The sequence below is a fragment of the Aptenodytes forsteri genome, unplaced genomic scaffold (assembly GCF_000699145.1).
Source record: "Aptenodytes forsteri isolate BGI_AS27 unplaced genomic scaffold, ASM69914v1 Scaffold250, whole genome shotgun sequence".
NCBI classification, from domain to species: Eukaryota; Metazoa; Chordata; class Aves; order Sphenisciformes; family Spheniscidae; genus Aptenodytes; species Aptenodytes forsteri.
Window position 1 is genome coordinate 491,003 of NW_008794008.1, and position 26,363 is coordinate 517,365.

The following is a 26,363-nucleotide window of genomic DNA, read 5'->3' on the forward strand; positions in this document are numbered from 1 at the left end:
ATGGCATTATTTGTATTGGGTTTGAAAATAGCAGAATTGCATGCTATAGAGGATACAGTGTTATTAAGAAATCTAGATCTTTAGTATGAGGAACTGTAATGGAACTTCTTTACCTGGAGGAACATCTAGGATTGCAGCCTTTCTCTTTTAATACATAGTTGTATAAGGAGAGATGACTTCAGCTTTAAATTTAACTTTCTTTCACCTGCTTATCTCCTAATTTTTTTCGTCCCACTAAAAAGCCCTGTAGTGTTGTTCTTTAGTGTTACAGTTCTGTGTTTATGTAACAAAAAAGATTATAGGCTTCCCAGTGTTTTGAACTTTTATTTCTTTAGTCATTCAAGTTGTTTCTCAACTCAGAACACGTACCAATATTAACATTAATGTTTTTTCTCAATACAGCATTACAGTGTTACTGCCATCTATGTACAAAAGACAACTTTACATGTGTGACAGATGGGCTATGTTTTACCTCAGTAACACGAACTGCAGACAAAGTCATACACAATAGTATGTGTATAGCAGAAATTGATCTGATTCCCCGAGACAGGCCGTTTGTTTGTGCCCCCTCCGCCAGAGATGGAGTCATTACTCTGCCTCATTGCTGTGACAAAGACCACTGCAATAAAATAGAACTTCCAATTCCAACACCAGGTAAGGGGTTTTGGCATATTTGATTTTTTTTTAAACAAAATTCTGTAAGAATGGAAGTTTCAGTTTTGAAGTTGTAGGTGAATTTGAAGGCCTAAAGTACACCTTAGATTCTGCAAATAAAACTTCAAGAGATTTGGAACAAGAAATTTAATCTTCTGGATAGGGATGTTAGGGCCAGTTTTGAAGACTTATATGCAAGTTAAAAGGAAACTGAGTAAGCACATAATTGCTTCTGTCCTTTGTAATACTTACTTTGATTCTTGAAAAAGTTACTGTGCAAAAGTTTTAACAAATAAATTGAAATAATTTGAAGATCACTGCGAAATACAATAAATTTAGTTGCATAGAAAGAAATAGTTTTACCTTTTTCTCTTATTTTTACTGTCAGGCCCTACTCCAGGAAAACCAGCTTCTAATCTAGGACCTGTGGAACTGGCTGCTGTCATTGCTGGACCTGTCTGCTTTGTCTGCATTTCACTAATGTTGATTCTATATCTTTGTCATAATCGTACTGTAATTCATCATCGTGTGCCAAGTGAAGAAGATCCCTCACTGGATCGTCCCTTTATATCGGAAGGAACTACTTTAAAGGATTTAATTTATGATATGACAACTTCAGGCTCTGGGTCAGGTAATAAACACAGAGTAATTACCACTAGAAGTGTGACAAGAGCCTTGTAAGGCATCAATTTTTTCTAATATTGTCAAATCTACTTAAAATTTAGAAAAGCTACTTCCGTGTAGATTCATTCAATATCAGTGAAGATTCAATATATGGAAATAAGTGAAATAAAAGAAACATTCAGTTGCTGCAACTGTTCCTCATCATTCTGAGAGCACAGTCAGGGAATATCACAGTCAGCTATTGTTAAGTGTTTTGTTTCCTCTGCTAGTAAGGCTCAGTCATTTACCTTTTTGTTCTGCACAGCATATCTAAATTACCATCTTCTGTGGTTTTGAAATAACTTCTGAAGTTTTCTTTCTTTAGCTTTAATCTGAAAATTAATTTATATCTGTAGCTATTGGTATATGAAGAATATTCTGAATTCTGAGTTAATATTTTAGCCAGTTCTCTCCTTACAGAAGATAATTTTTCAGTTGCAAATAGCCATTTCTATGTGTATAGAATGGATGCAGTATGCAGACCACGTCTGAAGAATTTCTATCCCTTGATTTCATGAATTTTTGTTTACATTCTGACTTTTAACAGGTCAGAATCTTGCTCTGGGAAGATGAGGCAGTAGTCTGTTCACTGTGTATAGTCTCTGCTATTGTAATCCTGACATAGTTGCCTATAGGATTGTGGTGGACTGTGTCACAGAAATATGGTTTAATAGGTGTTGATAGGGGATGATGTGTCAGATAAATCATTGTATAAATTAATCTCTGGTCCGTGTTAAGGAGTGAGACATCGGGTTGCGTACTGCAGCCTCTTAAATCATTGTATAAATTAATTAATCTCTGGTCCATGTTAAGGAGTCAGACATCGGGTTGCGTACTGCAGCCTCTTACCAGCCTTCTGCTATATAAAATTTAAATAATTTAATACTGAAAATTATTCCTACTACTTGCAAATATATGTGCTGAAACATCCATGCTCTTTCAGAGTACTTTCTACAAAGAAATACTGGTGTTTGATTCTCAACTACTGAATTCTTTAATTTCCCAGAATTGGAAAAAATTACAACAACAAAACCCAAGCACCTAGATTGTGTTTCTTTCCCAAGGGTAGTAACTGGTAAAACTGTTTAGAGTCCATTGCTCTATCAAGTAAAATCAATGTAACTTGCTGAACATGTTTAGAACATAGGTCAAAATAAGTCATCTTTAGTCATATCTTTGCTGAAGAAGGTGAGGTTGCACCGAGTGTGTAGGCAGTTATGTTTCAATTGAGAAAGTTTTTGTGTGTCCAAATAAGATTTAATCATGATAGGGTAAGTTGCTCTCTGGTTAGAACTGGAGCTTTAGTAGTTTGTGTTTATCTCAATTTTCTCATTTATAACAGCGATAACTAAATCAAATAGTGATAAATAGAACTTCCAATATATTGGGCTAGAACTTGATAAATGCAAATGCTGGACTTACTCCTCCAGTTATGACCTTTCTAGGAGGGGTATACAGAAGTAAGAGAATGTGAAGGAGTTGGAGACTTACATTTCTTGGAATTCAGGAAGCTATGATATATAATTGTTACACTATTAGGAGCATAAAACTCTTTACTTAGTGTCTGCAGGTACAGAGTTTTCCTAAAGAAGGCTGAAAAGAAATTCTAATTTTTTTAAAAAAAGTTAAACCTTAAAAGAGCAGGTGTATGTTGTATATGTATAAGTAGTCATCTGCAATGTACTAGCTGCTATCACTTCAGTAAACCCAGGAAAGAAAGCCTTTAAAGTTTTCCTTCTGGCTTTCTTCCCTGTGGCGCTTCTGAGCCTCTCTTCATGTTTGAAAACTCTGGAAGTACTCCTTCAAAATAAGCTCTTGAAAAGCGGGGAATCCCAGTTAGAAGAAACTTAGGATTCTTCCTCCAGGGAGCAAATGGTTAGAAACTACTGACTCTTCCCTTGCCTGTTTGCAAATTACACTTTAAGTAAAAGCAGCATGCTGGGGAATTACTCAGTTTTCAGAGCTTCAGGACACTCAAGCTGGTCTAGGCTCCCAGAGCACCTGACCTACTTCAGTATTTGAGCATTGGCTACTGATGGCTGCATCAGAGGAAGAAAAGCAACAAATATGGTTGAATTTGACTTACCCCTAAGGAAAGCTTTTCACTAATTTCTTTTTATGCTTGAAAGACAAAGTCGGTTCCCTGTAAAACAAGACTGTTTCCTTAAGAGTGATCTCTTAACTTCAGCTGCAGAGTTCCATGTTGTTCAGCTGTTTGTAAGACAAGTATTAGCCTTACGTAGTGTTCTGTACTTCCCTTTTATTATGACAGTGGGATAGGAGGTGCTTTAAGTACTTATTTTCTGTACTCTTGGCGGTGTACATATATTTGCAATGACTTGTATCACTTTGTCTCAGAATTAGTCAATCAATGACTATATAAATTCACAGTGCCGTAGCACTTGAACTGATAATTTTCTTGTGTCCTGAAATATGCCTGCAGCGATTGAATCTCATTGAAATGTGTATTTTAGTCCAGGCTTTGGTACAGCACATTTAAAATTGAGAAGACTGTACATTTATGGAATAAACTGGGGGTGGGGAACAGGGTCACTGAAGGGAGAAAAGTCAGAGCTGCTAGTTAAAATAGTGCTTAACCCTGTCAGAGACTGAACTGTGTGAAAGGGATGCTGTTGGGGCAAGAGGTTGCAAGAAACACAATGGAAATGTACAGAACAGACAAAATAATCCAGACTAAGGAAGTGTTTGGTCTGGTGGCCTAAAGTACATGTTCTGCTCTTAAATTCATGCTGAGGGACCAAAAGAGCTTGTAGTCAAATAAAAAGGATTCTACCAGTTTTGTATTATGGTATTGTCTGAAGAGAAGCATATAAAACAGAAGTGATCAAAACTCTAAAAATGAGCTTCCTACTCAGATCAAAAGGGAAGTAGGATTCATTTTCCGCAATGATGAATAGTAAGCTGTTATTAATTATTCAGCCTTGACTTCTGTTAGTATTGCCCTCTTGTTCCATGACGAACAAGACCTGAAACAGCTAGAGGCTTGATGAAAGGAACTGATGAAACATCTAAAATGGAGCCTTCTGCTGAAGTCACAGCTTCTAAGAGAAGGATTTCAGTCTCTTGAAGCTGAGAGTAATTTTCAGATCATGATGTAAATCTCTCAATATCAACTACATTGTATAGACAGGTTAGGATGCCCAGCTGTTACTATCCAACTCACAAATGACAAAGTAACTTAGTTGCAAGGAAATGGGAAGAATTGCCTAAAACAGGGGGAGAAGCTTTGGTTATTGTTGGTAGGTGACTTCAAGCAGGAACTTAGTGTTTAGAAATCCAAAGGGTCACAAAAATCAGTGTAAAGTTGAGTCAGTTGAAGTGAATGTAAAATTCCTTAAAAACTTATCTGTGGTTCATAGAAGCTTGAAGGGAATGAGATTTTTCACTGTTCATGGGGTTGGTTTTTTTTAATTACTCTTCAGAGGAAGTCTTTTCGGCAGAGACATGAACAAGAACAAAGTTCTAGCAGCTGCTTTTGTTGGCTACCTTTAGTGCTTTAGAACTTAATTCCTTAACTCCTGAATTATCCAAATCAGGTACAAACTTCTTATGCATTGGATGGTCATTGGTCCAAACTAGGCAGAGTACAGTTAAGATATGGAAAAGAAAAAGAACTCTTTTGTTAAACTCTCAGAAGGCTTGAGGATACTTTGTTATGATTTCTGCACTCCTCAGACTGAGACACAAGCATGGCAATGCTGCTGACCAGATCAGATGTCCTTTTCTAGTGCTGTTGTTAGCAAAGAATGTCCAGAGATGGACAGGAACTAGTTATTTGAGCTATTAGTTGGGATTTGTTTTCTATAGCATGAGGAAATACAGATGTTCTTCTATCAGCTATTGAAATAGTGATTATGGAGTTAATAGATTCCTTTGTAAAGTGTCTGATTTAAGATCCTATACCAAAAGAGCTTATTGTGAGCAGATAACCTGTCTGATGCATTCATCCTGCAGTGTAGTATTACTGCAGAATTCTGTGATGAGCCTTGCAGTTACAACAGGAAAGATTTCAAATAAACAAAAACCCACCCTCATTGGGGGATGCCAGTGCTTCTTGTTCGTTGTATAAACTTACTGAAGCATGTTATGAGGTGCTGGGAGTTGAAAGCATGTAGATGTTCCAAAGCTATAAAACCTTCATGAATGTAAGCATTTTTCTCGAGTGTAATTATAGTGAGATGCACAAGAATGGCCTGTAAAATGGGAAGATTGCATTACAAGGATGTTCTCCTATTTTACAGTGGCTTGAGAGTACTAACAGGCTACTGGCACGCTTGGGCATGAGTGTGAATGTTTGACAGTCAGTCTTGCTGATAAGCATGGTTTAACTTTAACTTAGAAATGGACCGAGTAAATGAATCCGTAGCAAAAGTGCTCTTGAACTGCTTTGCCAGGAGAGTTATGGGCAGATCCTTTTCTTAAAACAAACAAAAAAACAAACCACCACCCTCAATCCTGTTCCTGATTGCTTCGTGGTTTGTTTCTTTTTTTCATTAAAATAAAACTTTATGGATCAACAACTGTCAAAATTCTAAACTGAAAGGAAGTTTGTGCCTTCTTTTTAAAAACTGTAGAGGCAGTTTGTAGCATAATCTTTGAGTACTTGTTTTGTTGGCCTTTAAGGTTGAAGGCAGCATCTTACCTACGTGGTTATTAGCAGTTCGCAACAAGATGTTAACATCTTAAGAGTTTATGTGCATTCTAAGAGAAATATCTTGATGGAATACAGATCTTACATTTAGTACTTATGATAAGTACTTATTTTGTTAGTGATGTTTAAGGTTAATGTTAAATTTTCTTTTTAGGTTTACCTTTGCTTGTGCAAAGAACAATTGCAAGAACTATAGTACTTCAAGAAAGCATTGGTAAGGGTCGCTTTGGAGAAGTCTGGCGAGGGAAGTGGAGAGGAGAAGAAGTTGCTGTGAAAATCTTCTCTTCAAGAGAGGAACGCTCATGGTTTCGTGAAGCAGAAATTTATCAAACAGTTATGCTACGGCATGAAAACATTCTTGGATTTATAGCTGCAGACAACAAAGGTTAGTGATACTATGAATTCATTTTGCTGATTGTGTGCCCAGTCAGAATAGATGGTAATTGGAGGGGAAGATAAAGTTGTGAGGATCCAATTAAGAGTAGCAAAAAATAATTTTGTTACTGGAGCATATCAGAGTTTGGCAGGCTTTTCATAGGTTTAATGAAGGAAAAAAGAGTACATTTTCATTTTTCTGGAAAACATGCTTTGTTAAATCTAAAAAAAATTATTGCACGTTTAATGAGGTATAATTTCAACAAGCAAGTTAAAATACTAGTTAAGTTGATATCAAAAATGAGATGCCTTATCCTGTCAGCCCACACATCTGCTGAATACCTGTACTTTCCTAATTGCCTAATAAGATAGATGTGTTGGACCAAAAGAGATCATGTCTAATCCTGTTGCCCTAAAATAAAGTAGGAGGTAGAGGATTTATTTTTAAGGCTGATATATGAGAAGTGATTTGTTTAGAACTCCAGTTAGAAAAGAAATTGGAAAAAGGGAATTAATGATTTGTTCTTCGTATTAAAACAAAAAAAAAAAACAAACAAAAACAAAAAAACAACAAAAAAAAACAAAAAAAAAACCAAACAAAAAAAACAACCACTGTATCTGTTTCCGGAAGCTTGCCTGATAAGCCTTTAGGTATCCACTAAGAGGAACATCTTAACCATTTTTTCAACTTGATTTGTTGTGGTTTCAGTCAGATTAAAGTTTCTTGGGTTTTCCTGCAGTCCAATTGAAGACATGAAAATTTGCAAAACCAACAAAAGTTTTGAATTTCTTACATTAAGGGGAGCTAAAGTGTTATGCTGTTTCATTCAGTTATTTTAATCTGAAATTACGTTTCACCACAAGTGGCCTTTGACTTTTTTTACAAAGAAAGCATTAACAGAAAATTCTGTCACCTTGGGGAGGAGTCAAGAATCCACACACATCTTGGATTCTTAAAGGACTCTTGGTTGTGTGGGAAATTCCTAAATGGTTTTAGTGTAGTTGAAGTATACGTGTAAATAGAGTTCTCTTTAATTATCACTAGATTAATTTCAAGTTTCTGTATCTATATAAAACTGTAGAATTGGAACGGAACTGAAGGGGTTGTGTAGAACACTTCCCTTCTCCAGGAAAGGGTTAGCTATAGTTAACTTGCTCCTAACAGATGTTTGTGCAACTTGTTAACCTCCAACAGTCTGCAGAGTTACAGCATACCAGGCAACTTTTTCCTGCAGCTTATTATGCTTACCATTAGAAAACTGTCTTACTTTCATGCCTAAAGTTGTATTGCGTATTAATAGCACCTGTGAGAGCTTGAGTTTGTTCTGATGGACCTAGTAGAGTATCTGGAGCCTGGGTTTAAAATTAGTAGATCAGTTACATTAAAGACCTAAGTGAAAATCCATCTCTACAGAAGCTTTAGGTACTAAAGTCTCACTTAAAAGCATAAAGGATATATTGCAATACTTTAGCTATAACTTCTAACAGAATCTCTGTGGTTAAGCATACCAGTCTCCCATTTTGCCCCAAACCCATAGATAGTTTGTTCCAAAAATACACTTGACTACTGTGCAGAAGAGGTATGAGGAAGGCTTCCTAAACAAGTGGGTTCCTAAAATAACTTCCTGATTGCTGGCTCAGGTTCCAGATGCAATAGAATGAAATTCCATTTGACTTGGTCATCTTTAGGTTCCTTGTAATATAATGTGATATAAAATTGCTTCTGGTTTCTGTTGTTAGTATGCTGTACATACAAAGAAAAAATCCTTAGTTGATAGGTCATGCTGTTATTTGAGGCTTTAAGGCAAGGCTCTTCTGTTTTCTTGAACTAGTTGGTAATCGGTTTACGAAAAATGGATAAAGATGTGTTTTGAAAATGCTGCTATTCTTGACTCTAACAGTATTGCTGTCTGAGCAGATGTGGAAAGCTGGGTTATTATTTTTAACCCACCAATGCAGAGTTTTCAGTATAACCTTCTGCATTCCCTCAGCAAGGAAATATGTATGCAGCATTCTCTCTGTAGGTTAAGCATTCAGAAGTCCTGAATATTGAAGGAGGTTAATACTTCAACTCTTGTTTAGAATACTTCAGGCCACCTGTATTCCATTAAATGGGAGAACATAGAGGGACCATTATGGAGGTAGTTCTTCCAGTTTAGCAGGTGTGCTATCATGGTACTCAAAAGGAGCAAGTGTATCATAACATGGCTTTAGAGACCAATGGCTTAAAAACAACTATTAGCACCAGCATCTACAATGAAAGACTGTTAACTGATAAATGCTTATTAAGTGCCAGATGCAAGACAAAGTATTAGTTCACAGCAATAATAGCTGTGAAGGATTTGCATCCATTTCTCCATAGGGCAGACTGTTGAATGCATTCAGGAGTTACTACAGCCTAGCTGGAGTGCACAAAGTCATTAGGCTGTAAGAATCTGACTGTGTGTCTGAGACCTTGGAAAGATGACAACAGAGATATAGCAGTACAAGGAGCTTCTTGTGCAATCCCGATTCAGTGCTTGCTGAAAGCTTCGGTGATAGATGGAGAAGAATTCTCAGGAGTAGGTTCTCGTGTATCCATCATGAATGCTGAGGACTTGTTATCTCCTGACATGTAGTTTGTGGTGTAAATGTGGGCCAGTGTCACGCTGCAATTCTTGCTACTAGTAAAGGCATTAATTAGGTCTCTCCTCTTAACGCAACTGTGTATTTTTCACAGCTGCTGGGGGACACTTGGCTGGCCATTGTAGTTGTAAAACTGGGGGTGGGGGGTGGCTTCAGGTAGAAGGGTGCACGTATAGATTAGAAAGTGTTTACAAGTGCAAGATAGATCAGCTAAGTCAGTGGTGTTCAGCTTAGATGGTGGAGTCATAAAGCTTGTGACTGAACTACTGTCTTCACTCCTTGTTCTACTACACTGTTTAGACATTCCATGTGCCTTAATGGCACATTCTCTTCCTCCTCCCCCTCCTCTACTTCCCCACAGCTGTATGGTGTTCTGAAGGCTACAGGAGCTGGTCCAATCCATCTGCTTTCCCATCCCAAAATTTACTGGGAAATAGGTGCTGCTGTTAAGCCAGCTTGAGGGCTGAGAAGCAATGAATGATTTTAACTGCAGTTGTGTTCTGTCTGTCTAGCATGTTTTGTTCTGGGTAGCTCTCTACTTAGCCAGGAGTATATGCTAACTTTCAAATACTGCTAGATCAGGGAAATAACTTTCTGGGCCATATGTTGCCTTGTTTTGAACTACCTAAACAGATAGTTTGGGGTTTGGGTGGTGAGGTTTTTTTGTTCTTTCTAACCTAGATACTTGATTGTAAAGTGTATCAGGGACTACTTATCTGCACTATGCTACTAGCAGAAGAGCAGTGGCAGCAACCTCTGTTTACAGTACTAAAGGTTTCCCTGGATTAGCTGTCTGTAACCATAACTGTCTGTAGTCACATTACAAGTAAGGTGAAGCTTGTACTGCATACTTTCAGATATCTTATGCACTGAAATACTTTGGCCTCTCCATTCCTTCCCCTTAATTGAAAGCTGCACTTCCCTAGGTTAAAGTTTTGTTCAGTCAGACTACCTTACATGGTAAGTAGATCCCCAAGAATGACATTAGGCAATATGCTGTGGAGAAGTGAGCAGAATTTCTTCCTCTTGAGAAAAGTAATATTTGAGCCATTTATTCTTTTTGAAGCTCTGGCTTTAGCCTGAGATGAAGGAATTTGACTGGAAGATCTTGTTAATCTACACAGCTCAAGTGCTTTTCATCAATTTAATCAGATGACTCTCTCAATATGATAGTCAAGCTGTTTCACTAACAAAATACCAGTCCTCTTCCAGCCACAGACAAAAGTGTTTTCCCCAACATCTTCCTGAATATCTCATTTCTAAGAGTTTTCTAGTTATAGATCCCATCTGTATCTGATCTTTTCACTGCTTTCTCTTCTGTTTTTTCTGTTACATTATCTGCATGCCAAAAAAGGCTAATGTATCCCACTCTCTGCTTTGAAACACTTTACTACATGACACTAGAGAACACATGCAATTAGGCAGTTTCTGTAACTTCTTTTAAACGTTCAACTTGGAACATAAGTCTGCAGTTCAAAACTCTTGTACCAAGCAATACTGTCACACCTTAAAACCTAGTATTTGCTTTAAAAACAAGCATGTGACAAGTCCAAATTTTTGTTTTGCTAGTACCAATGTGAAAAAAGCATTTTTCACTGAAGTTAATTCAGTCAATTTTAATTGAAACTTGATAATATATTTGATAAAGCAGTTGTTAGAAAAGCTGCCTTTTGAAGAAAGGAATTTATAAGATGGATGTTGCTTGGACTTCACTAATGTTTTTCTCAAACTGTAATCAGTCTTCTAACAACAAATCTGAAAGCTGCTTTACTCAGAATTTCAAATTTTGTTAGAACTGCAAAAGAAAAACCTCTTTGAGTGATTTTGATGGTCTAAAATACTTTCAGGTTTCTTGCAAACAGATGAAATAACCATAATTAATCTGTTAAATGGTTTCCAAGAACATAACGTAAATTTTTGTAATGTTCTTGAACATTCTGAAATTACTTGAGATTCTTGATCATGGTGTGTATGTGAACTGAATTAGGTTACCTTGTCATGGAAGGCTGTGCTACTGTATGTAATTACTACTGAGCGTAATTACTTTTTCTTACCTGATAATGCAAATCCTGTAATTGAAAGCTTCATGACAGATATTTACTGTGCAGCCAAAAATACTCAGGGTCAGGTTAATTATTACTTGGTAATAATTAACTACTGTCAACAATGTAAGAAGACTGACGTTCATCATAACGTGTTCTGCTTAGATTGCTAAACAAATGTGTAGCTTGTCAAATATAGCAAGGTAAAGAAAATGTAGTAGGTCCCATCTAATAGCTGGACACTGTAATTATTGCTGCATTTCAGCTTGTCTGTAATTAATATTATTCGTGTAAGCTTGGATGTAGCACTAGCCCTTCTTAATCTGGTTGGAGGGCCATAAATATGACATACAATAGGAAAGAATCATGGCACCTTTCAGAATGGATAGTAAGCCCAGCTTTTTCTCCTTTGGAAGGAAGGTAAAAACAGACTGAATATTAAGACTTGCAGGTAATAAATAAGATAAAACTGAAGTAGGACGAAATACTTGATCACTTCTTAGCAGCATGATCACTTCTTAGGTGGGCGCCTAGAGTTAAGAGGGGGAAAACTTTATGCAAAGACATTATAATCTTGATTCAAAGCAATGATAATTCTTCAGAAACTTTGACATGTCTTTAAAAGATCTGTTTAAATACAATAGGTCTGGTAGACTACTTAAAATTAGATTACTGATTTCCCTACTTATTGTTGTCTAGTTTAGACACCTGTTGAGGTATCCCATTGATAAGAAACAGGAGAAGAAATCAAATACAGGGTCAAGCAATGACTGTGTATAGCGTTAATGCCCAGGAGAAGATTATTTCAAGCAATGTAGGATTATAACTGGTGAAGCAGTAGAATAAAGCTGAGTGAAGAGAATATTCTGAACTGATTAAGGTAGTTTATTTTGAACTTCTACAACTTTTTAGAGCTCTTTGACTGTATGCATTGGAGAGTACCTTTTATATGCCTGTGAACACATACCTATTTCTAATAGTTCTGTAAAACTGGTTCAGTGAAACTAATACTGTTGGATTGACTTTTCAGAGACCATAATTCTCTTTGGAAAAAGTCACATTTAATAGCATGCTGAGTTCTATGAGTTCATGCTTGGATATGCACAGTAGCAAAAGAAGCAGCAGTCCTAACTATAAAATAATTGAAGAGATTTAAAAAAAAAATCTTTAATTTCCTTTTTTCTTTTTCAAAAAACAAAGCTTAGGAGTCACTTCTGTGGGCATATTACAGGAAGCTTCTCACTGCAATAGTAGCTTTCTAACAGTCTTTTACAGGTTAGAGCATTTGACTGCTTTCTTCTGCCTGTTAACAACTTAGTTGAGACTATTCTGTGAATGTAGCAAGGCAGAATTCTGTTTCCATGATGAGAATTGTTTGAATGTAGATTAGACTTTTATTTCCCTACTCTGAAGCATTTGGTGGCTTTTTAATTATTTTTTTAAATTATTTTTAATGGTGTCGCTTGCCTCCCTAGAAACATCCAAGTAGAAGGGATGCCTGAAAGTTCCCACCCCAACCCAAGTGCTTATTTAAAGATAAGCACAAGTACTTCTATAAAGGTAGATTCTATCAATCTGTAGAGCAGGCATTTTGTGCCTCTGACCTTTCTGGGCCAAGTGTGTTCTTTGAAGGGGAGTGGAGGAAGAGGGGAAGGAAGTGTAAGAACTTCCTATTTGGAAACTAAAAATTTTTCAGTATGTTTATGATAGGAACTAACTTCTGAATTCACTTCTCTCCTTCCTAGTCTTCATATTTAGTTCTTGAGTATGCATTTTGATAACCTTTAGGGACTACTGCATAATGAAATCTCTTTTGGCTTGTGCTGAGTTTTTTTTACTTGTAGTTAAGGAATCGTGGATCTATAATTCAGGATAAATACCCAATAGAAGTCTTTTATGGGATAACTAGTCTTTTACAAAGATGACACTCTTCTACAGAAGTAGCTAGCTGTAAACACACTTCTCAGATCTGCTGTATGAGTTGCTTTTATAACAAAACAAAACTGGAAAACTGTTTGGTGGCAGGATTGTTCTTTTCTGGGTATATTTCTACTTCCTAGGTCAAAAAACTTTTGCCTTCCTCCTGATTTGAATTCCTTTAATAGTCTTCTCTCTGTGGCTTAAACTTCAAGGTATTTTGTGTCCACTAGTTTAATAATGTGAACAATTTAGTTCTTTATCTGTCATTTGTATGCCTTGGGATATCTGCAAATACATTATGGCCTGTCTTGTTCGCCATAGTTCAGTGAAAAATCATACAGCAAACTGGTTTTCTCATAATCAGTGTTTTTTGTCTCTTTACCCTTGTGCCTCTTGGAAACCTCAATTTTGGCCAGCAACTTAGAGGTCACCAGAGGTGGGATTTGAATTTGATTTTGAAGTAAAGTGTCTGATTGCTGCTTGCAAGCTTCTACTCCAGAAGCTAAAATCCACCAGCCACTGGTAACTGTGGAAATAACCTATCTGGCCTCAGCCTAGGAGATAATGGGAAGACTGAAGGAATTACGGGGGAAAGCTTGAAAGACATTTTTATGGGTAGCCTGGACAATACTGTACTAGACCGATAGTGACAGGATTAGTTTTGCATCATGCATTCATCAGCACTGTTCCTACACACGCACCCCCAAGCAGAAAAGTTAGGGGAAGGCAGGGTCTGGCTAATAGTTCACCTCAGAATCATAGTGACATCGGCTTTCTATGGTTTGTCTTTTAGTTTAAATAAAAGAATACTCACAAAGCTGTTCAGAAAGTCTGGCATGGTAGTCCCATCCATTACAGGGGCATTTAAATGTTATAGGGATAGAAGTAAAGATTTAAGAGTCTTACTTGGCTGAGGTTACTTGCAAAACATAATTTATACTTCATAAGCATTGTATAAAAGTGGCATATATGGTTTGCTTGTCTTCTGTGTGTGTGGTATTCATGCAGTGTTATTTTGCAGACAACGGTACGTGGACTCAGCTGTGGTTGGTGTCAGACTATCATGAGCATGGATCACTCTTTGATTACCTGAACAGGTATACAGTAACAGTGGAAGGAATGATAAAATTAGCTTTGTCCACTGCCAGTGGTCTTGCCCATCTTCACATGGAAATTGTTGGCACGCAAGGTAATTTTATAACTATTCAGCCTGTCATGTGCATGATACTGGATTTTTAAAAAATGACACATAGGTAGCTCTTTCTACTATAACTCTCTTCTAATTAGAACATTCAGCCTTTTCAGGGTGTAGTTGCTTTGCACACAGCTACTTACTTATGTGATGAGAAGGCAGCTGAAATCAGCACAGATACCCAAGTTAATCCCATGTGGAGCTGAGTGAACTGAAAAATGTCTGTTTGGGACCTGTGATAATTTCTGAACTAATAGAACTTCTTAGTTTGGAAGGCTTTTTTACCTTCCTTTCTACAGTATATCCAGACTTTGTGATGTAACAATCCTTCCTACAAAACACCTATTAAAAGGCCCTAAGTAATGGTGCCTGTATTATCATCTTAACTTTAATTTGAGACAGCACTATGGGTCTATTTCCAGAGATATTAGAAACGTTTTTATGGCAAGTAGTATGTGTATGCAATAAATACTTTAAGGAGGAGGGAAAGGAGCAGTAGAGTGGAGTAATACAGTAGACATTTAAGGCACTTTTCTGGACAGCCAGCCAGTCCACAATGAATGATTTCAGGAGTTACCTTGATGCACATAAAGCAGCAGAACTGGAAGGAATTCTGTAACTTCAAACAAAAGCTGCACCAGGCTTAGAATAATAGCAATGATCTTTTTTTACAGGTGTGTTATTTCTATTTTTTTTCCCCTTACAGGCAAACCAGCGATTGCCCACAGAGATTTGAAATCAAAGAATATATTGGTAAAAAAGAATGGAACATGCTGCATTGCAGACCTAGGATTGGCAGTTAGGCATGATTCAGCTACAGACACAATTGATATTGCCCCAAACCACAGAGTGGGAACAAAAAGGTAAAAATCATTAACATGATGTATCAGGTGATTTTTAGAATAAAATGCTTTGGTTTTTCTTGTCCCATATAGAAGACTTTTGTGGGTACAAACACCAGCAGCAGGAAAACGTAAATAATGGCAGGTAGACTTCCTGGGCACTTCCTTGCCAGCTGGTAATTTAGTTAGACAGTAGGTGCTTAAAAAGCATGCTGAATCTTGGCATCTATTACTAGCATGTGTAAAATACCAAAAACTTGCAAAATATTGTAGGGCACAAGTATATATTAAAACAACTAGGAGACTTCATGAATGACAGTTTTGGAGACTTCACTGCTGTATCTTTATTCTTTTTGCCTTGTGTTGCATGGAAATGTTGCTTGCAGACCAATCTGGAGTGTAAGACAGGAGATTGACAGTGAAAGTAAAAAGCTGGATTTTTTTTTTGGTGTGAAGCCTATGTGGTAGAACATACAAGATGCAGAGTCTTGGATGCGGGCTTTCGTGGGATCGTATTTTTGAGAGAAATACGAGAACTTAAAACAGCAGTCATCTTTGTCATCTAAGCATAAATAGAATTATCAATGGATGAGTCAGTATACTCCCTTTCCTTTAAAGGCCTGCTTCTGAATTTGGAAATACAGATTTTCTTGTCCTTGAACTCAGAGCTGTTTAACTCCATCAACACAAGTGCAATTAAACTTACTGGCTGTAATTTATCATTGCTGGACCTTCACACAGTAATAACTGGAAAATGTTCTGAAGAGAAGATTAATTTCCTTTAGTAACCTGTGCAGCTATACAGCATACAGAGATAGCAGCACTAGCAGTGAACCACAGCAACAGAGTTGTGTGATGTGGGCAAATTTTTGTCCTTTTGATGTCTATAGGTTCAGTGGTATGTCAAAGTGAAGTTTGTACGCCTGTCAGAGAAATGTGTGGAAGCCCAGTGGTTCAGGGCTGTACATGATTAACTTCATCATATGCCCTAGCAGTGTTGGAGAAAATTCTGTATTCATGTTGCCCAATCTCCAATCCATACATAAAAAATATTTTTTTATGTATATCTCTTTAGTGAGTGATACTGCTGGGGGGGCGGTGATTGGAGTTTTACGATGAACTAGGATGCCACTTTAGCTGTGGCTTTTTGGAAGAAAAAACCCCCTTTTTTTTAAGGCTCAGTGAAGAAAAGCTTTTAGAACATGTACTGAAAAATTATTTAACTGACAATTGTATCGCCGAAACTACTTTGTGCTAAAGCTCTGCTGTACTAGTCCTTTGCCAGCTTTAAAAATACCACACAAATGGTCAGACGAGACTTATTTTCTGAACTGCTACTAGATTACAAAGTACTGGGCATTATTCCTTCTTAAAGTCTCCGGTAATCATTGGTAGTAAAACAGCAGACTACTTTAGAATTTGTCATTGCAAACTTAAGTGTGCAGGGCGCATACCGCATGTGACTTAGTATTTTCTACTACACCTACATGCAAAGGAAAATGATGTGCAAATCAGTTGCCTTCTTGAGTCTAGTCTTTGGAGAAAGCATCCTTTCAGCTGTGTCTGTAGATCCCACTTACAGGATCTCTTCTTGCATAGGTGCTATTAAATTGCTTGTTCATCTGCCTTATGCTTCTTCACAAGGGTAAAGCTGTAGTAACTCTCTTGGTTGCTGCAGCGGGCAGCAGCAGGACTAAGTCTATTTCCCACTTTAAAGACATTAGTCATTTCTACCTCTCTGAAAATTGTTCATTCTCATAAAAGGCTTGGTCCCCTCTTCCTCCCTCTTGTGCATTTTTAGGTAAGTAGTTCTGCACATCTGGTTAACTTTTCATAATAAAGTTCTGTTCTTACCTGTTCAGTGACAATTTTAACTCCCAGTGATTGCCACTGCTGGTACCTTTTCTGCACGTGGAAGCTCTGTGTGCAAGTTCAGGGAGATTTGACTAAGTTTGTATTTTTCTAATGATTGTCTGTTGTAAAAATGTATGGTCTAGGGAGCAAGCAAGACTCTTGGGCGAGTGATCTAGGTGCTGAATCAGCCTGATGATCCTTCTGTCTGACTGAATGAATACTTATTTCTTTTCTGTTCAGAGGCTTAGCTTCACCAGAGGGTGTGCTTTCACAGCTCAGCCTGCAGCATAAAGCAGGGAACGTGAGCTTTAAACTGAGAAGGAAATAGAATCCCTTTCTCACTCACTGAGGCAAGTGTAAAAAAAAAAAAAAAAAAAAACCTAATTCTCCTTTTTTTTTTTTTCCTTTTGAGAAGTGTGGCCCAACTGTTACTTTTGGTAGTTGAAATAGGCTATGTTTTAAAAAAGTTTCTGCGAATTCTACCTTAACATGGGTGCTTTTCTGCAGTTTACCTAAACACAGTATGAGCAGAGTTCTAACTATGCTTGTGGAGACAAGGCTTGGTGAAAGGAGATGTCACACTCAACATGTTTTGTATGGGTTCTGTTTGACACCAAGCTCCCTATATGTTGTACAAGAAATTTGGGCAACTAATACAGAGCTTTTGGACTAAAAGGGGTGGGGGGGAAGAGGTCATCAGGCACCCCAAGTTTGGCAAGGCCATGCTCAACATAACTTATAAACTTCTTTGTAGACTTATCCTTTCATTCTTGGAGGGTACTGAGCTGCAGACCTTGTTCAGAAGGTCAAAGTTAGTCTATGTAGAGTAGTCTTTCTCTAGAACCTAAAACACTATTTCTGACAAGCAATGCATTTCCAATATATAAACTGACAAGGAGATGCATGTTTCTCTCCCTTTTGTCTCATAGCCATGAAATGGCTAATCTGCTAAACGCACTAGATGACCTACTTGCCTTTCGCCTCTCTTGTTCCAGCAATAAGCTCTCAGACTTTTTGAGCAGTCAGTCACCATTCTGTATTATGGAAGCCAAAGCCAGTCTAAATGCATTGATGGAGGATCATAGTAAGAGGTCAATTTGCCAATAAATTCAATGGAAGTCACATTGCAGGGGGGAAGGATTTTTTTTTCCTTTTGAGGGTATAAATTCAGCTCCATTGCCACATTCAGGCCTCTTATGGTCTTTCCTGTTAAAACCCTTGCCTCAGTTTCTGTAAATCATCCTAAGGACAGTCTCCTTTACTGCTTGTATAAGTGATTCTGGCGACAGTCTTGCAACATGGTTGAGGTTTTTGGTTTGGTGTTTTTCCAGCTCCATCACTCTTCTCATGCCCTTGTTATCTTAAGATAGATCAAATATTCTTTCTTCTAGACCCAAAGCTGATCACTCTAGTGTCAAGTACATGAAGTAGTGTAAGATGATTATCCAATAATCCAAAATCCTTGGAGAGCGTTAAAACACCCACCACAATCTTGCTTTCTTGATTAAAAAGTTTCTCATACAGGTGGCCTAGAATAACTTGAGCCTTGTCCATATCAAAGATTGTGACGTGTAAACTTAAGACTCTGCTTCCATTCAATAAATACTGTCAAAGTAAACCTTACATTCCTCTTCAGACAGTTGTCCTCTGCTTGTGCTGTATTTATCACTTGTGGGGAATTTGTATGCCTGTACAGTGCTTAGGAGAACTCTGATATCAGCAACCCTTGTTGACGTTCTGGACTACTGGTTGCATTTTTGCTCTTTTGTTGATAGCCCTTGCTTCCTTGTATGTATGCCATTTCCATAAGACACAGTAGTGCTGAGAGTTCTGAAAGGCCTGATAGTCCTTGAAACTTATTTTTAGTGTGTCTTGTATTCTGCCTACCATCCCTGGTACTAGGAAAAGAAAATCCTAGTATGTTGACTAAATGAAATTGTGTTTAAGCTTCTGTGGCTGTTCCAGAGGTTGAGCTATTGCCTGACACTGTATTCCACTCCAGTAATCTGTGTGTTGCTTTTTTACCAGTTAACTGTGCTCTCCAAAGCCCTGGTGTCATTGTTTGCCTGCTTCATTAATATGTCAGCTTGAGATTGATGGGACAGTGACGTGAAGAAACACACTGAATTCTTCTAAACATTACATATTGGATTTAGCTGCCAGAGCTATACCACATTGAGAGTGCAATACTACAACTGATGTTGACTGATGCAGCAAATACCATTTGTTCTTTCCAGCAGCCAGCAGGGATGCTGCTGTCAGTAACTCTCACAATGTGGTCCATGCTGACATTTTGCTTGATGTTCCCACATTAGGCCTAGTCACTAAACAAGGTAACAATCAGTTGAATGCCATGACCAGTTTTCAGCCCTTGTTTCTCAGTTGAAAGTCTGTCACAGATTTTTCTATTGCAGGAAATGTTGATAAAGTAAACTTCTCATGTGAGCACAGTTGTTAATAGTAAATCATATTTGGGTTACACATTAAAAAAAAAAAAGCCTGGCATGGTTTATGATGGGACTTACAGACTGTATGATGAAAAATCAGTTATGCAATGGTATGGAGCCTTTGTTCCCAAAACACTGCTGTTTTTTAACAATACCTTCATGTCTATTCCCTCCCTAGTCTTGCTAGGGGATAAGTGGCTGCTATATCTTGGTAGATTCCAGGAGCTGGGGCTTGTTCCTGCCTGGCGTCTGGAGCCCAGCCTGGTGTGTCCAAAGGGCTGGGGCTCTGTCCACCCCAGGCCCATGGATGTGGCTGCTGCTTTCTTACTTGGGAATCAACTAGTAGTGAGGCTGGGCATACACAGACACATAGAATACTGACAGGGCTGATTACACAGACTGCTATGCACCATGTGCTGTCTTCAACACCCACATAAAACACTGTCAGAACTTGTATAAGATATAAGTATAGACAGCCAAGTTTCCTTCCTTCTCTTCAGCTGATCAGGATTGAACTTCAGTAGTGAAAACACACCCACCCTTCTGTAGCCTCACAAGCCCATGCATGTTTATGAATCCCTCAACTATCAGTACAACTCTCGGTGTGTCTAATGCCCTCTTCTGTGCTCCACAGGTCTCCTACCCATCAGCTGGGCTGGGTTAATGCACAGTAGCAAACAGATGCACTTACAGGCCCTCCCCCTGTAAAACATCCCTGTCTGGGCCACCTATTTGCTGGCTAGACCATCTTGAAGTTTGCTAGTGAATTACACCCATGCACACCTGCCATGCATACCAGGTTTGGGGGAAATACAAACCTTCTGGCCCACCCCAGCAGCTGACACCCAGGCACACAGACCTTATGACCTGTGATTCCCACTCCAGTTGCTGGTGCTGAGAGGCCCTTACTCTGCTTCTCTCATCCCAGTTCTCCCCTGTAGCTGGTACCTGTAAGCATGTGACTGTGAAGCCTGTGACCCATGGTGTCTGAAGTGGCTGAAGCAGAGACCCTTCTCTCCAGCTGCTGGCACCCCAGGCCCAAGGGCAACTTCATCCTGTCTGACTCCTGTTGCCAGCCCTGAATTCACTCATGCCTGCCTCCAGTTGCTGGCCTGTAGTCCTTAAAGCACACGTGCACATGGGGTTGAGAGTGAGATTGCATAGAAAGATAGGATTTAATAAGAAGATAGGATACATTGCAGTGAGCAGGTATAGGGCTTGGTCAGACAAGCATAGTCACTGGCAACTGTTTATGCAACTGGCCCCTTTGATATCTTTTTCTATCTATTGCCCCACTCTTGTTCCTCCCAGTTACCCTTCTCCTAAACATTCCTTGATAAATATTGCATAGTCCCACATGCCTCCCTTGAATATCCACAATCCTCGTGTTCCTCTTGTTTCCCACTTCTTAGCAGTTACAATGTCCAGACTGGCCCTTGATAAAGCTATGCCTGGAGTTTGTTAATAGCCCATCAATTAGCAACTGGAGATTTTTGGTCTTTGTCATTGTCTCTTATCCCGTGTCTATCAGGTTTATGGCTCTATCTGTTTATCGTTTCATGTTTTACTTGTTCCCCCTATTCCTTTGTTTGTTCCTCACAGTTTGTTTATTATCCCCTTTGCATTGAAAGGTCTTAAATTGGAATGAAGCAGATTTTCTTTTTGTCTCTTTTTCCACATAAATATTTAAATTTGGTTTTGAGCTGATCAGTAGCACTGAACTTTCTCTACAGTAAGTATTTATGAAATTAAATGTTTTCTTTTTTTTTGTGCAAATAGGTACATGGCACCTGAAGTTCTAGATGATTCCATAAATATGAAACATTTTGAGTCATTCAAACGAGCAGACATCTATGCAATGGGATTAGTGTTTTGGGAAATAGCTCGGCGATGTTCAATTGGTGGTATGTGGCAATCTTCACAAAACTGGACATACTAAGGAATTATAAGTAACTCACAGAACCTGAATAAGCTTGAGTAAACAGTTCACTCTGAACAAACAGCGCAAGGTCATAGCCAGTATGTCTCGGACTTTCTAACTGTTAATCCTGTAAATGATGACTAGTTTATTCAACTTCTTTGTAAATTGGTGAACCGTACCTGTTGAAGAAAATAGGGAATATCCTTGTCTATATTAATTTTTTTTCTAAAACCTTTACATAGAGGGAAGAAAAGGGTGAACTTAAATGTACTTGAGAGCAAGGGGCAAACACCACAAGTAAGAGCTAGCTATAATATGTTCAGATAACATCCATACCTTATTTAAAATAAAACATGCTATTATAAATCATATGCTTCCAAGAAGCATGTCTTTAGTAGAGCATATGAAAGATTTGATATAGCTTCCATCTTTTCCAAATATATAAATTTCAAATTTAAAAATTCTTCAAGGGTAACGTAAATACTCCTAAGGTATGGTTAAGGATTTTTTTTTTTAATTTGTCAGTCACTGTAGTGTAATTTTTAAAAATGAAAACCAAAAAAGAAAATGGTAGGGTATTGATAAGGAACACAGTAAAAAATGAAGAATATGCAATTTAGTGTTAGCTAAAATAAAGCTATTTCAACCTATTATAGGAATCCACGAAGATTACCAGTTGCCATACTATGACCTCGTTCCTTCGGATCCTTCTGTTGAAGAAATGAGGAAAGTTGTGTGTGAGCAGAAGTTAAGGCCCAATATTCCAAACAGATGGCAGAGCTGTGAGGTATTAACTAACCTTGCTAAAGCTGCTTTAACGGACATTAGAGCTTTTATTGATTTCAATGGCTTAAAAATTGTGCTTGTTGTTGAAGGGAGAAGGGTTGCTTCTAGGAGAACTTAATTTCATTCTGATCACTGGTTTTATTGAATGTCATTGTTCTGGTTATACATTAATATTTAATGTAATTTCACAAAAATTAATAGCTTATCCTGCGTGGAGGATTCTAGGATCCCTTCCTGTGAAGCATAGGTGATGCTAACGTAAATTAAAGCTAGTCTGAATTATATTATACAGGAAGCATCATTGCAAATAAATTGTGCAACTGGGGGTTGTACTGCATTTGGCTGGGATTGAGTTAACTTTCTTCATAGCAGCCTGTATGGTGCTGTGTTTTGGGTTTGTGACCAAAACAGTTTGATAGCACACCAATGTTTTAGCTATTGCTGAACAGTGCTTACACAGCTTCAAGGCTTTCTCCATTTCTCACTCTGACCCCTCTACTGCTGAGTAGACTAGGGGTGGACAAGAGCCACTGATCCAAATTGATCAGAGGGATATTCCATACCATGCAACATCATGCTCAACAATAAAACTAGGGGAGGGGGGAATCTTCCAGGGGTTGCTGTTGCTCAGGGACTGGCTGGGCATCGGTCAGATGGTGGTAAGCAGTTGTTCTTGTATCACTTGTTTTTCTTTGTTTTGGCTTGGTTTTCCCCCTTTGCCTATTAAACTGTCTTTATCTCAACCCACAAGTTTTCTTACTTTTGCCCTTCTGATTCTCCCCCATCCCACTGCGGGGGAGTGAGCAAGTGGCTGTGTGGGGCTTACTGCCTACTGCGGTTAACCCACAACAGGGTTAGTAAAAGATACATGAGCTAATCAGGTCTGTGCCAACTGGTTTGTAACTAGGTTGGTCATCTCTCCCAAGAAGTCACCTTTCTAGTTTCAGCTCAGTAGTCTGCCAGTACAGCAGTACTGCTTGTTGGGGCACAAACATATCTTCAGCAGTATTGTACTGCCTCATGTGAATGCTTGCTTGGAACGAACTCACTCAGGGGTCTTTGCCCTGTCATTGTGTAGTAAAGGAATATCCTACAGATTGGCCAAAATAGTAAATACCTTTAGGAATTTTCATCCAAAACTGCAGTGGCCTTAGTACTTTGTGTGTCTCAGAATTTGTACTGTATGCACTTACTGAAAGATGAACACAGTTATTGGGAAGCTGAGACTCTAGTAAGCCAAAGACTTATAACAAGTGTGCATGTAGCGACCACTCCTGCCCATGCGTCTGTAAGAAGTGCTTACCCAATTCTGGGGTGAGTTTATTATGCTGGTAGTCACTGCACGGGCAGTAGTGTGCACAGCAGTGAGCTCTTGCCCTTCCAGCCAACTTTGTTCATACTGCTTGCTCTAGGAACCTGGTTGCAGGGCTAGAACCAATGCTTTCTGATTCAGAGCTTAGGAGAATAGCTGTGCTAAGTTACAGCAGGAGTAAGAGATTGATGAGAAGGAAGAGGGAACTGGGTTTTGGCATGTGTGAAATGAATACATGGGTGAAGGCCTGAGATAAGAGATTGGGCAAGAAAATGCAGGTAGGAGAGAAAGGCGATGATACGCACCAACAGACTGTAGAGTTATTTTTTTAAATGCTGCCATTCCAATCCTGCAAACTTACTTAGCAGCTCAATGTAATACAGCTTTGAGTGTAAAATCTTGGAATGTAGAGCTGTTACTTTATTTCATCTTCAGTTTTTATTTGCATTGTTACTTGTGTAGTAGCATTCACAGACTTCAAAGAATGGCTGTTTGAAGGATAAAAAGACTCCAGAAACTTTTGGAGCCATTACAGAGCTTCAATTTGAGCTGATAAACTGCTGAATTTCTATATGTTGAACTAACTCCTTAATTGGAGGTAGAATAAAACAGAGTGTGGTTTTGTCTAATGCAAAAATTCAGAAAACAGTTACAGACAAGCTACTAATTTTTCATTAAAATATTTTTGTGGGGGCTGAAATTCTACTGAAAAATACTAGTTCTGCTCTACAGTATTTTAAAGAATTTTATTTTTCTGTAAATAAAGTAAGAATTTGAGGTTTTTGTACAATAGTCTTCCGTGCAGCTGTAGTAGTAGTAATAGACTTCAGAAGTGCATGAAGAGGCTAAGGCAGAACAGAGGTTACATGGGCTACATTGGAACAGCAGTGCATATAATTACTTGTCTTTCCTTTGCAGGCATTACGAGTAATGGCAAAAATTATGCGGGAATGCTGGTATGCCAATGGAGCTGCTAGGCTAACAGCTTTGCGCATTAAAAAAACATTATCGCAACTTAGTCAACAGGAGGGGATAAAGATGTAATCCTGGATTTGCTGCCGAAGAATACTGTAAAAATCCATATCTGCACCAGTGGCATGTTAAGAAGGTTAATTGTTCTACCTCATTGGGGGAACAGAAGGATATTGCTGCCTTTTAGTACTTCATAGGAACGTCACTTATTAGGATTTTTGTGGATGTGCTAAACAGTTGTGTTGGGTCCTTTCTGTGCACTATGAACCTCTTTTCCAGGTTACTTACAAAACATTGGTGTAGTCTAGTTTTATTTTTATTAACCTATAATTTTTTATTTGAAAAGTTGACAGCTGGTCTTAACTTCTAGTTAACTGTGCTAAAAATAGGAGGTCACTTTTAAAATGGAACTGGTTCGCTATATTGTTCTAGAGTGCATTGATGGCTCTTTAAGCAACTTTATTCCTGGCTGGTACATTGACTATTCTGAATCACTGTCACAGTTCTTTGGTTCAGATTGTGAATGTACTGTTGGAGTATACTTTGCTAGCTATTAAGGTAGTGTATCTTTGGGACTCTTACCTTGTTTTACAAATTGACCTCATTCAGTTGTGGGAACATAATTTATGCAACTGTACTTTATACATGATTACTAGGTTTTTTCCACTTTTTCAGAACATTACATTGCCTTCAAAATAGATTGTATTATACCAGTAAGTGCCGCTTTTGAGTCTTTTAATGCAAAACAGTAGGAGCGTACAAAGCCTATGGTACTTTTGGTTTCAAAAATACAAGTTAAAAATCAACTATTCTTTTGCCTAGCTAAGATCTAATTCACACTCGTTTCAGCGAGTACATAATTCATGGAATACCTTTAATTTTACCAAATCTGACTCTTTAAACCACTGTAGGAGTTTTAAATAGTGTAAGCTAGTTAATTCAGTGTCATATTTTGTAATTGTCAAGTCATGAGTCATAATTATATAAGATTTTTTTTATCAAGGGTACTTCTAAAATGCTTGAAGTACCTATCTACTTCAGAAAAGTGGCAAGAGGAGTAAGATGTTCTTAAGGGAGATTTTGCTCCACTAAATCAAATATGAAAAGCAAATTTTCTGTGCAGTTCTGCAGAGTCTTAAGGCTCAAAGAACAATATTTGCAATTAAATGAGGATTAAGTGCACCTGTAATTAAGGAGAAGTTATTTGGGCTTTTGTACCAGAAAGTTCAAAGCTGCTTATAAATTTTCTGTGCATATATTTTGTGTGTGCCTCATACACAGAAAGTGGTGAGCTACAGAAAGTGGTGCGCTGCAGGTCTTTGGATACAAATACCAGAGGATTCCAGCGATCCTCTTCATAGTTACAAGAACAAAGCTTATGGTGGCTTGTGTTGTCATATGAACACAGAAGAATATGCATGGCTTTAGTCAAGATTTACCTGAGATTTTAAGGATATCACAAGATTTTCGCAAACTTGTTTAGAAATTGAATTGCTTCCTGCCCGAATATACAACTTCTGGAGGGGACTGGGGGAATTAATATGTAAAATTCTCTTTAGAAAACTGCTGTTACCAGGATTATTTTTTTTAATTGCAGTTTTAGGAAGAGTCTGGTTGGCCTTTTGGTTTCATTAATGCCCAAAACACTCAGTAGTATTGCAGTATGTAAATGTGCCTGGTAATTAATATGCCACCTGACCTCCTACTCTCCAGAACACATCGGTATCCATCCTATTACGCAACACACATGGCAGCCTTAAGTCTGCTTCCTTTTCATTCTTCAGCATACAGTCCACTGAGAGTTTTTCACAAAGCTAGTAGCCGTGGCAGGGTGGTTGCTGACAGAAGCATAGTCGAGATTGTGTTCCGTAGTCCGTGATATATGGTAGTTAAAGCAGTAAGACGGATGAGTCCTAGTAAGAACAGGCTATATAGGTGATGTAAGACTTAGCCAAGGTAAGCCTTAGCACTTTGCTAAGTCTTGCGTATTTCCAAATTCTTAGTGCTTGCTTGGAGATAGGTTTAAATGATGTGGGAATTACAAACCTTCAGAGGTTGAACTGCAAATAATGACTTGCTTTATTCA

The 26,363-nt window shown here is 38.2% G+C and overlaps 1 protein-coding gene across 1 annotated transcript; it reads left to right on the forward strand.

The window, feature by feature from the left end:
- The first annotated feature begins 407 nt into the window (after nucleotides 1-407).
- TGFBR1 (transforming growth factor beta receptor 1) lies at nucleotides 408-24,909 on the forward strand. Its single transcript, XM_019474792.1, has 8 exons — nucleotides 408-654; nucleotides 1,043-1,285; nucleotides 6,144-6,374; nucleotides 13,973-14,140; nucleotides 14,850-15,006; nucleotides 21,066-21,190; nucleotides 21,864-21,994; nucleotides 24,224-24,909. Exons 1-8 carry the CDS (start codon nucleotides 513-515, stop codon nucleotides 24,347-24,349), a joined length of 1,323 nt encoding a protein of 440 aa, XP_019330337.1. The 5' UTR covers nucleotides 408-512; the 3' UTR covers nucleotides 24,350-24,909.
- The last annotated feature ends 1,454 nt before the right edge of the window (nucleotides 24,910-26,363 follow it).